This window comes from Crotalus tigris, unplaced genomic scaffold (genome assembly GCF_016545835.1).
Source record: "Crotalus tigris isolate CLP2741 ecotype Arizona unplaced genomic scaffold, ASM1654583v1 scf7180000024398.1132909, whole genome shotgun sequence".
In the NCBI taxonomy this organism is placed as follows: Eukaryota; Metazoa; Chordata; class Lepidosauria; order Squamata; family Viperidae; genus Crotalus; species Crotalus tigris.
Genome location: NW_024100566.1, coordinates 240349 through 252538, shown reverse-complemented (window position 1 = coordinate 252538; position 12190 = coordinate 240349). Strand labels below are relative to the sequence as shown.

Sequence of the window (12190 nt, the reverse complement as noted above, 5' to 3'; positions counted from 1 at the left end):
ATTTTGATATTCCCCAGAGCCTTGGCTATATTGTCAGGACTGGGGCTCCCAGGTGACCTGTTCAGATAGCTCCATTGTTGAGGTGGCTACTTTTATCCTCTTTCTCCTGTAGTTTCTACTTTCATATTTATGATATTTATTAATAAGGGGTTTATATTATACATTTCTTGTTTTTATTATTCTTGCTAATTATTGCTTGCTGCCCAGAGTCTCTGGGAGATGGGCAGCTATCTAACTCTAATCGCTAAATAATTACTTAGAAACATAATATCCAGAAAAAATATTTTTTTAAAAAAAGTGCCCTTTGAAAGGAGGAGGTTTAACTCATGAATCCTATCTTATGATGAGAAAAGCATAAAGCCAAGGTATAGCTGAGTTCCAATTTGCATATTACTGGAAGTAATGTTTATATTTGAACCTATTAGCACTATTTACATTAAAATATTAATGTGAAATTACTACTACAGGAATGAATAAAATTACAAGTATAGGAATGAAAATGTATACAGTTTTACATACATTATAATCAGCTTTACAATCGATGTGAATTCAGGGTTTTTTGGCCAACAAAGATTGCCTAAATGTAGAAAGTCCTACCTGCTTCTTCAAGCTTTCAGCTATCTTCTGCACGACCATTTTCTCCTTCAGCACGGCCTCTGTTTTTTCCCTAAAAATGCACAGTACACAGAACCATCACATTCTACAGTACAATAATGTTTCCCAGGTAGATCCATCTGAGTACTTTGGGGCTGAATGGCAGTCTGCCTAAATATTTTGGAAAGTGAAGTCTCAATGTACCTGAAAGGGGAAGGTTGCTGCGTATGTGGGTGAATATTAATAGGAACTATAAAAGCATCGCAGAACAGCTGAAATGTTGTTTTAAGTACAGGTAGTCCTTGACTTATGACCACAACTGAGCCCAAAGTTTATGTTTCCAAGTGAGAAATTTGTTAAGTTAGTTTTGCCCCATTTTGTGATTTTTCTTGTCACATTTGTTAAGTGAATCACTGCAGTTGTTAACTTAATAACACTGCTGTTAAGTGAATCTAGCTTCCCTGTTGACTTTGCTTGTCAGAAGGTTGCAAAAGGGGATCACATGACCCTGGGACACTGCAGCCGTCATAAATGTGAGTCAGTTGTCAAGCATCCAAATGTAAATCATGTGACCATGGGGATGCTACAATAGTCATAAGTGTAAAAAATGGTCATAAGTCACTTTTTTCAGTGCCATTATAACGTTGAATGGTCACTAAATGAACTGTTATAAGTCAAGGACTACCTGTATTAGGCTCCCTCAGTTACATTGTTGGGGATGATTCCTGTTTTCATTTAATAAGAAAATCTCATTCTTCCTGGCAATATTTTCCTCTCTAGAATGCTCACATCTGGGATGCAAAAATATAGATTCTTTGGGATACTCAGGTTACTTTGAACTATCTCAGCCCAAATTAGTTGAAAATGCATGTTATTTATGCCTGTGGCAGGTAGCATCATCTAGTTAATCTTAGATGATCTTGAAGAGCCAAGCTTCTAAGCTTTGTTAGTAGCTGAGCGGGAGACCACTAGGAAATTCTAGATCTGTAGACTAAGTTAAAACATTCAGTAGCAAATCACTCCCATATTATTGCCTGAAAACACCATTATCACCTCTATGAAATTATCAGCTGCTCTTAACTTGAAGGAATTCTACTCGGATATTATTTTATGATGCAGGCCACCCATCTGCAAAGATGCCTTTCTTACTATATTGTTAGCAAACAGAAGAACTTGCTATATTTTATAGGAAATGTCTACAATAATATTATGTTGAATCAGAATACATTAAAGTGCTAATGGTTAACTAATCAGAATTATGACAATTATAAACAAGGAATTAGGAGGAGGAGGAAGAGGAGGAATGATACAAAAGGTAGCATTGTAATGACGGTATATAAAAGCATTAAACTAAGCAATACACAAAAACGATTGTCTCATGCCATTTGCACAGCTCCCAGTAGATAAGCCTGCCCTTTAAACAATTCAGCTTTCTAATACTTCATAAAAGTTATACATGATTACTTATTCTTCAAATCTTTATGAAATGTTATTAATTCATGTTAGAAATCACTGAGCATTTGTCTTCTAGGCAAAGTTAATCTATATGTTAATCCAAGTCATGCGAGGTGGACAATGAAGTATTAGGTAGTTAGTTCCAAAAAGCAGAGCCTAGTGGCAGGATTTAGACTATGGAAGGATTCCACATTACCTCAAAAACTCAATCTTCTGAAGCTGCTCATTGTAGGTGCTCTGCAAACTCTGAAGAACAGCATTCAGACTCTCCTTCTCCTGAGTATGGGTGCCTTTCTGCTTCAGGAGCACTGCTATTTTCTCTTTGAGCTTCTTGTTCAGCTCATGAAGCCCTTTCCTGTCCACTTCTGCATCTTTGGTGACATTCTCACAACGGCTCAGCCGTCCACTCCTCTGGGGTTGCAGATTCAGCATGAACTCATTTAGTTTGCCAAGCTGGCTTTGCAAAATCAGCTTTGACTTTTGCAGGTTGGCATTTTCCATCACCAATTGGTCCTGTTTCTTTTCCAGGTCTTTCACTTTCTGTAACAGTTGCCCTTTCTCCTCCTTAAGTGTTAAGCAGTCTTGGTTGGTTTCATCTAGCCTGGACTGCAGGCTTATAAATATTGGCATGTATCCCTCCAATTTATTGTTACGCTCTAACAATTTGATTATCTCTGTTTTTAGGGCTTGGTTTTCCAGTTTGAGTTCTTCTGGAAATTGGAAGATTTCAGATCCTATTCTGGAGTCTGCATCTTCCATCATATCCACATCCCAAAATCCTGATACTACATCATGGAGGTCTCCCTTGTCAGTTCTAGCTTCTCCATGATCTGCCTCTAATAAAAGAGAGTAGGCACTCATTTCCTCAACACTTAAATCAGCATCCAAAGCTTCAGCAAAGAGCATTTGGTTTTTGGTTGCACAGCCAGTAGGCAATTTTTCCCAGTGTAAACTTCCCCCCTTCTCATCACTTTCACATGCCAACACATTAGGCTGGGGAATAGTTTTAAGGATCTCCTCCAGCTCCTTCTGAACCTGTGAAGCCATGTCTTGTCGAGCATGAGCTGCTTGATTGCATTCAGTTTCTAGCAGAATGATCCTCTCCAAAAGCTGATTCTGTCGCAGTTTAAGGGCTTCATTCTCTGCCAAAATTTCTTCATAGGCCTTCTGCAAGACATGTGAAGTCTCCATGGTTTCTTCAGCTGTTGTCCCTCCATTTTTTATGTTTGGAAGTGCAATTTTGTCTAATATTTTCATTCCATCTTCTGTTACAACTTGACTGCTGTCTTTGTCAGTTACATTTAGGAGCTGTGCACTTACAAATGTTTCTGGAACTAATGGGATGAATCCAGGGCATTGGGATGATTCTTTTTCTGGTTCTTTCAATGAGTCATCCATCAGAAAGGTAGTTCCTACACTATTTTCTTCTCCTGGATCTTGAACTATTTCTTGTTTTGAAAGAACATTTATCTCCTTTCCAGGGTCCTGGGGCTTGACGGATTCTAGAAAGTCACTTTCTTTTGCTTCCTCATCCTTGTTTAAAGAAACAAGATTGCTTTGCAGTTTGGACTGACATTGCAATTCCTGCTGTAGATCTTCTATTTTATTTTCAAGCACTAAACTCTTTGATTTCAATTCATTTTTTTCTTCTGTTGCTCTGCTGGGCATCTCTTGCTTCAAATACTCCAAAGTCTTAGAATTCTGTTCTTCTTGTTCATGTGCAAATTCTGTTTCCAGTCTTCCAAGCTTTTTGCTAAGTTGCTTTTGTTCTTCCTCTAATGTTGGCATTTCTTCTCTTTTCCTTAGCCCCATCTCACACTCAAACTTCTTCAGAGGTTTCTCACACAATTCACTTTCTTGTTTTTTCATGTCCTGAATCTCTTGTTGAAGTTGCTTTTTCTCCAAGATCAACAAGTTCACTTGCTCCTTGTAATTTGTCTCTAGAAGTTTCTTGTCTTGTTCCAGTAATAAAGATATTGCTTTCTCTTTTTCCAGTTTTTCTTTCCATTTTGCTTGGACCTCAATGCCTTCCTGGAGAATTTCATTTTTTTCCGATTCCCATTGGGATTTCTCATCTAACTGCAGCCTAGAGAACTTCAGCAATTCTTGTTGATGCTGATCCTTAAGTTTGTTTATGGTTTCCTCATACTTCCTTGTAAGTGTTTGTTGTTCAGCGGTGAACCATTCCTCTTTCTGAAATATTCTTCCATTATACTCATTTTCCATTTTTATCCTAAATGTGGTCAACACAACACATTACTGAAATCTCTACACATTCAGAGACAAAGGATTGTAGACCACCTACTATACTAGTTTTTAGTTGTCTTAGACCTGGAATGCAATTTTAGTAGCAAATTGCAACAATGGCCATTTGTAATTTTTAGCCTGGTATTTTTTATTTTTAATCCTGTTTTGATTAATTCCTGTCCCTTGCTTATTTTTCTTCTTCCTTTTAAAAAGGGGCTCATGTCCAATCAGGTTACAGCCTATTAAGTTAAAAATAATGACCTAGCAAAATAACTACAGATTTTCTTAATAGAGGATATTCTATTTAATATAATAAATTATCATCTAAAAGGTAAAATACATTTTGAATAAATAGATTATCCGCTTAGAGTACACTGATCTCCTAAATAGCCTGACCACAATCCAAAAAGAAAAAGAGGTTTTTGTCTTCTTAGGTTTATTCATATTTATATATTAATGATGTTTAGAATTACTGCAGTCCATACTCAATTTGTGAATCACAAAAAGAGGTAGCCAAATTTATCGGACCAGTAAAACTGGAAGCAAGAGATGCTGGAAAGCAAGGATGAACATCCTGAAGCTCCAGATTTGTGTAAGACCAAGAGTCCCATCCAATTGCCAAAACGTGTTTACAGTTTATTTCTTTATTGCTCATATTAATGGCCAACTCGCCTGAAAATCCACCTTCAATGCAATATAAAAATAATACAAAGTTTGGACAAGTTTCGGGTTTTAAAATTAATAATAATAAGACTAAAATATTGCTTAAAAACTTGACCAATTTGGATAAGGAGACTTTAGTTAGGTTGACAGATTTTGAGGTTGTTAATAAGGTAAAATATTTGGGGGTTATTTTATCTGCCTCCAACACAAAATTGTATAAAAATAATTATGAAAGGCTGTGGATTAAAATACAAAAGGATTTGGAAAATTGGAAGAAGCTGCAATTATCCCTACTGGGGAGAATTGCAGCGATTAAAATGAATGTTTTGCCAAAGTTTCTCTTTTTATTTCAAATGATACCTATTTTAAAGAATGAGGCCAACTTAAATGAATGGCAGAAAGGTATCAATAAATTTATCTGGGCAGGGAAAAAAACAAGAGTAAAACTTAAAATTACAGAAGATATTCGTGAGAGAGGTGGACTCAAGGTACCGAACCTGAAATTGTATTATGATGCTGTGGTGTTAACATTAATTAGTGATTGGGTTAACTTAACAAATGTAGATGTACTCCTTCTGGAGGGATGGGATTTACTTTTTGGATGGCATGCCTATTTAATTTTTAATAAAAAGGTTGATAGGGTTTTTAAGTCTCATATCTTAAGAACTTCTTTACTTTGGGTTTGGAAGAAATATTATAGAAGTGACTTTAGAATTCCATTATGGGCTATCCCATGGCATGCGATAGAAGGGATAAGGAGAGGAGTTAAGATGGATAGTATCTCTTATACACAATTACTTAGATGGGATGGTAAAAATTGGCAATTAAAATCTATGGAAGATTTAATACAAGAAAACATCATTTATTCATGGTTTCAGTATAGACAATTATTGGAAAGGTGGAAGATAGATTGCAAGGTGGGTTTGCTCAGAGAGGATGAGAATTTGTTAAAACAAATAAAAGATCAAAGACGAACCCATATTAAAAGAATTTATGGGGTGTTAGTGGAATTGGATTCAGAAGCAGAACTAGTTAAAGATTGTATGGTTAAATGGGCACAAAATTTTGATGAATTGGTTCCATTAGATACTTGGGAGATTATTTGGGTGAGGAATGTCAAATTTACACAAGCCCAAAATTTACGGGAAAACTTTTATAAAATGTTTTACAGATGGCACCTTGATCCACAAAAAATGTCTCGTATGTATTCAAACTTGCAGCCTAAATGTTGGAGATGTGGTTGCTTGGACGCCACTTATTATCATATTTGGTGGTTATGCAAAAACATAAAAGCTTTTTGGATTAAGATATGGTGGAATATTCAAAGAATTTTTAAAAGAAGGATAAAATTTACTCTACAATTGTTTTTGTTGGGTATTGTTTCCGATTGTGACAGTAAAGAAACTATATTAATGTTAAATCTAATTACAGCAGCTAGGTTGTTAGTAGGGCAATGTTGGAAGAAGGAATCTTTGCCTACTTTGCAAGAATGGTTTCTTAAAGTTTCTTATTTAGTGGAAATGGCAAAGATTTCGGCTTTCTTGAAAGATCAATCGCAAAAGAAGTACCTTTTGGTATGGAAAAGATGGATAAATTTTATACAATACAAGTATGATATAAAAAAGTATTATTTAGCTTTTGAATAATTTATATTTAAAGTTTAAGATATTTTTTAGATATATTTTTTTTCTTTTTCTAATTTTTTTTCTCTTTCTTCTTCTTTTTCTTGTTTCTTTTCTTTTTCTCTTTCTGTTTTTTAAATATTGGTGTTAAAGTATTTTATGATTTGTTTAATTATTGTAACCAAATTTGTATATGGTTTATTTGTGTTTAAAATTTTTTCTTTTAAATTTTAATTAAGCCTGTATTCAGCTCTGGGAAGGTTGGGAGAGGGTTGGGAGGGTTCGGGGAAGGGAACTTTTTTGTAAAATTTTAAAAATTTTCAATAAAATAAAAATAAAAAAAATAATACAAAGCAATAAATTAGGGACTAAAATCACAAACAATGAGCAACTCAAGTCTCAGATAGGATCCAGAGAGTAGGTGCTGCAACAAAGAAGGCATGCTGCCGAAGTCACATCAGATGGAATGGTTTTAAGGATGGACCCCTTTGGCAGATTTTACCAGTCAGGCAGAAGCAATAGGAGAAAGGTGTTTCTTCAGTCAGGCCCTATGCCATGAAGGATCTTCATAGCCAACACCCTGAATTGCATCTGGAAGCATACCAAGATGTGCTTATAATGGCCAAAGATGTTGCATTCTGGCCCATTTGTAGCTGCCAAGTATTCTTCAAAGGCAGCCCCTTTGCAAGTGTCTACATATAAGCTGACTAAGGTGTTGCCCCAGTAGTTAATTATGGCCTCTGGCCACAAAAGGCTTCTTCACTTGATATAAACCAGGGGTGTCAAACTCAATTTCATTGAGGGCTGCATCAGCATTGTGGTTGCCCTCGGGGGGCCGGGTGGGTGTGGCCAGGGTGAATGCGACCTATTGGGTGGGCATGGATGGAGTGGGTGTGGCATACTGGGTGGGCGTGGCCAGCTCTACATCATTCACATCAAGGGTCCCTGTGGGGGCCTGGGCAGGAGTGGGACAGATCTGAGGGTCTCTGGCAGAAGGGGGTGGGACCAGGGCAAGTGCCAAGGCATGGTCCACTGGAGGAGCCTCATTGTTCCTCTCAGGCCATGTGGGGGGAGGGCTGGATGTGACGCGGGCTGCCCAGAGCCCTGGGCAGCAGAGGTCAAACGCCCAGCCTGGCTCTCGAGCACCTGCGGCACCAAGCCGTTTCCAGATGGCCTTGTGGAGCTAAGACTGAATACGTTTCAGCATAGATGGCCATCATAAAATTGTACATTGGCTCCCGGCTGGCCTGGGCCAGGGCCAAGGCAGCGGGGGCCGTTCCCTCACTGTTTCCAGGATGGCTTCGTGGGCCACATGAAACCACTTCATGGGCCGCATCTGGCCCCCGGGCCTTGTGTTTGACATGCCTGATATAAACCATTTCAGGCCCTATGTTGTCACTGGTCCTGAATTTAAATCTACTGTATCAGAGACCTCAAGTCCCTTATAGGCTGTGATCTATAAGACTCTCCAAGTCAAGCATCCCAAAACTGAGACCTCATGTAAGGCTTATTAGCCCCGTTCATATTTAAGATTCACTTGCCCTCATTCATTTATCAATACAGGCAATGAAGCTGGAGAAAATACTGTAATCCAGAGAAAACAGGGCAAAACTCCAAATCAAAGGCCTGTTGCCTTAGGACCTTTCTTTCATTCTGCAAAATATTTTATTCTGTAAAATATTAATGAATAATTAGTAGTATTTAAAAGAAATTAGTGGCCCCTTTAAAATATTAATATATGCTGCATGTGATGGGATCTATAGATCCTTTCACACAGATGGAAAATGTCATTCAATTGTTCACAACCAATTTTGTCAGAAGCTGGAACAATAAAAGTTATCTCTCTAGGATCTTGCCATCATTGCAGGGTTTTATACGTTTTGATTCAAAGCTTGCTTTTGGAGGTAGAAATAACCCATTTAAAAACAAACAAAAAATTTATCACTTAAGACCGGAAACACACTACAAAACTAGTGCAAAAATAGTGATTTGTTATAATGATATAGTTGCATAAATTGTTTAAAATATACTTTATCACAATTCAATATATATATAGATGAATATAAATTTAGTATACTCCCACAATATACAAAGCAACCAGATCAATGTAACTAACGTAGATACAATTATAGTATACACTCTCAAAAGATGGACAGTCACAAAATTTGATAGATAGATAGATAGATAGATAGATAGATAGATGGATAGATAGATAATAATTTATCAGATACAAATACAATTATGGCTTCTTCTTCTTTTGCTTTCTCCTACTGGATTTTCCTAAATGCTGACTCAGAAATCTTCCAAAAGATTCTGTATATCACTCATTAGCAAGGATGTGCTTTAGCTTCTACTAGAGACCTAGAGCTATCCAATGCTTACCCCAGAACTGTAGTTGTCAGGGTTCCTAAGATAAAATGAGTTAATCCAAGGTAAATTCTATGCTGTTGTTAAAAAAAAAAAAGTTACTCACTTTTGTTCCTGGAGCTCTTGCTGATGCACTCTTAGTAGCTCTTGTTGTAGCTGATCCATCTCCAGGGCATGCTTCTCCATCAGCCTTTGCAACTTCTCATGGAACCCATTTTCTAGCTCCATTTTTTCTTCTTGGATGGCCTGTGCTAAAGTTCTCATTCTTTCTTCCAGCCAGGATTTAGACTGAATCAACTCTTCCTTCTCATGACTAAAGTTTTCTTCTGCCTCTTTCAGTCTGGCTTGGAGCTCCCTCTCATGATCAATCCTCAGGCATTCTATAAGGCTAGCCTTCTCATCCATGCATATCTGGAGACAGTTCCCTTCCACACTCTGCTGGGAGCTGGCCTGCCTCAGGCTTGCCAGCTGTCCCTGAAGCTCAGAAATCTGGATGTGCAGACACTCAATTTGTTCTTCTAACACTTGTCTCTCCTGACAGTACTCCTGCTGGAAGTTCTTTTGTCCCTCTTTATAGTTGGCTTTGGTCTCCTCAAGCTGCTTTTCATAATGGCATACCTAATTGAAGGGGAAGATTATGATGAGCATTTCCGCATAACTCAATAGAAGCATTGCAGACAGTTTGGTTCAATAGCAGATATAACTGAAAATGAATGCAAACTCCACCATTCATAATCCTTTTTAATCTGTTATAAAGAGGTCACATTAGCATTCTGGAAAAAGGCAGATGTGTAGGAATATAGGTCTCAATATGTCCAGCCAGCATAATTTATGTGACAGGCTCACTATGTAGCAGCAGCCTACATAGACCAATTCTTAGACCAGCTACTGTTGGAAGAGTACCTGGAGATACAGAAACCAAGGGAATCAGAGACAATCCTTGGCATGAACAGAATGAAACCTCTTTATAGGTTTGCCCAGCATTGACCTCTGCTAGTGATTATGATGGATAATGAATTATTATGATGAATACATAGTCTCATGCAGTCCATCTGAATGCATAGGTGCATAGAAATATAACAGGATGCTAAAACAATGACGTGGCAAGTGACAGGAGAAGATCAAAGTATAACTGATGGACAAAAGAGTCAGACAAGAATTTGACAAGAACTTCCACAATCATGTTAAGGCTTATGAAAACTAGTTTGTCAGAACCCAAAGCATTTAGGTATAAAATAGGAGACAAAAAGGAGTTATGTAAGAAGGATGTAGTGGCTGCATGTACTGGGCAAAGCATTTCCATTTTATAACCTACTATTTTGTTTGGTGCATTTTGTCTGCTACTTCTTCCATTATTTTTCTGCATTGAAAAATCTTTCTAGAATCAAGTAACATGACAACTGTTTGTAACTATTAGATTTGTAATTTAGGTAACGTCTCTTATTTCAGTTGGGCAAATCATACTGATTGCTATGTATCTCTAATCAGTTGTGCTTGAACTGGAAAAATCTATTAAGGAGATAACTGCATTCAAACTTTCATTCAATAAGCCTTTGTAAATGTTTTATACAGAGTTTCCTTCTCTGTTTATTGTGTCCATCAGGAACAAAGATCTTGAGAGGGGAGGAAATAAGTACTCTATGCTTTTGCCTCTCAGGAACTACTTTATGAACAGCTTGTCTTCAATAATAGGTTCTCTGCTGGTGGGACTCTTAAGTTTAATTTAGAGGTCTGCAAAGTGATCCATGAAACCATCATCAGTTCTCTGAAGCTTTTGATCTTCATTACAAGTACAAACTTAATAATTTCTCAACCCATAACATTACATTACATTGCCTCATAACCCATATACAAAACCATAAATCATTACATTCCCAGTGTTAAGAAAAAGTCCATAAAGAATGCCAAATTTACACAAACATGTCTTATTTTAAATTTGGTCAAACAATCTATCTTTGTTCTAATTTCTGCTTTTAACAATCTTAATCTTTAGTTCATTCAGATGCTATTATAGAGTTCGATCTCTCTTCCATTTTTATTTTTCCCATTTTGAAAATTTCTTTCAGACTTTAACCAACTTCTTTGGTAAATTCAGTAAAAGATCATTATCTAGGTCAATTTATTGGTTTGTCATTTGTACTTCCACTTTAGTTGTTTCCTAGTTCATTTTTTATTTTTCAGTACTTCTGCATTTTTTTTTAATATTCTGATATTTCTACATTAGGCAAACTTTCTTTCATCTCTTTATCTTGTAAATCCTCCACAATGTTCTCTTTCATATCAGAACTTCTTTAATATCTTTAAGACATAATCTATTCATGAATGCATGCATCATTGCTGAGACTGAAGCTTCTATTTTTTGACCCCATTCTTCAACAATCTACTGAAGCATTTCAAATATCAAAGCATTTTCTGCCATTTCGCAAATTCTAGGGCTGATCAAAGACACTTTTCATTTTTTCCCCCTTTTCCCTTTCTGCCTGGAATCTTTAGTCCCCTCTAGTGTTTGATTTTTAAAATAATAGTCTCAAGTTGCTGTTTTGATTCAAGATAAACTAAACAGCTTGGTTCCCACACATGTGCTGTTCATTTCTACACTTATTTCCAAACTCTTTTACCAAAAGTATTAATTTTCCATTATTCCAAGTTTGTCTGTTCCTTATTTATAACTTTCTTAAATTAGTTTTGAATTTAGCTGTTTGCAAATATTTCTAATTTGTTAAGCTCTTAAGCTGATTGTTATTTTTTGTTTTATTCAAAAAATGAAACTTGTTATTTTGAAAACGTCTAATGTCCTTAAGTTAATTGAATAGGCAATTTCAGAAAGTAATTAGAAAGTGGGTTAGTAAATTCAGTGTCCTTTAGTAGTTTCTGCCGCAGTTGACAGCATTATGATGATGATTTCATTTGTGTTCTGGTGCTGTCTTGTAGTCTTCTTACAAGGAGCAGCTATCTAGAGCATAAGTAAATGATCTTCCATTCTCTCCTTATCTGGAGATGTTATGTGGACCAGTCTAGTCACTGGTCCAGTCTTAGCTGCAGTTGATTTTTCTGTTCATTTGAATACTTCATAGCTCACCACTAATTACCCAGAAGCTCCAGAAAGCCAAGAAACTAAGTTCGAGAAAAAAATTAAAGATTATAACAACAACAGATTTTAATTAATAAAAACATTCTGGGCAAGTGTAATAACAATTTCTGATGCAAGCACTTCTGGCTTCATGCTAAAGTGGGGAAAACTT

General features: G+C 36.6%; 1 protein-coding gene across 9 annotated transcripts in view; it reads right to left on the bottom strand.

The window, feature by feature from the left end:
- Positions 1–12190, bottom strand: part of NIN (ninein) — a 112086-nt gene that overhangs the window by 26791 nt on the left and 73105 nt on the right. For 8 of the 9 annotated variants that reach the window (XM_039329481.1, XM_039329485.1, XM_039329486.1 and 5 more), the window contains 3 exons: positions 9055–9566; positions 2246–4282; positions 598–667 (listed from right to left, as the gene is read on the bottom strand). In XM_039329481.1, coding sequence (XP_039185415.1) covers positions 598–667; positions 2246–4282; positions 9055–9566 — 2619 coding nt within the window. The remainder of the gene's footprint in view (positions 1–597; positions 668–2245; positions 4283–9054; positions 9567–12190) is intronic. The other variant, XM_039329489.1, reaches the window with a different exon arrangement.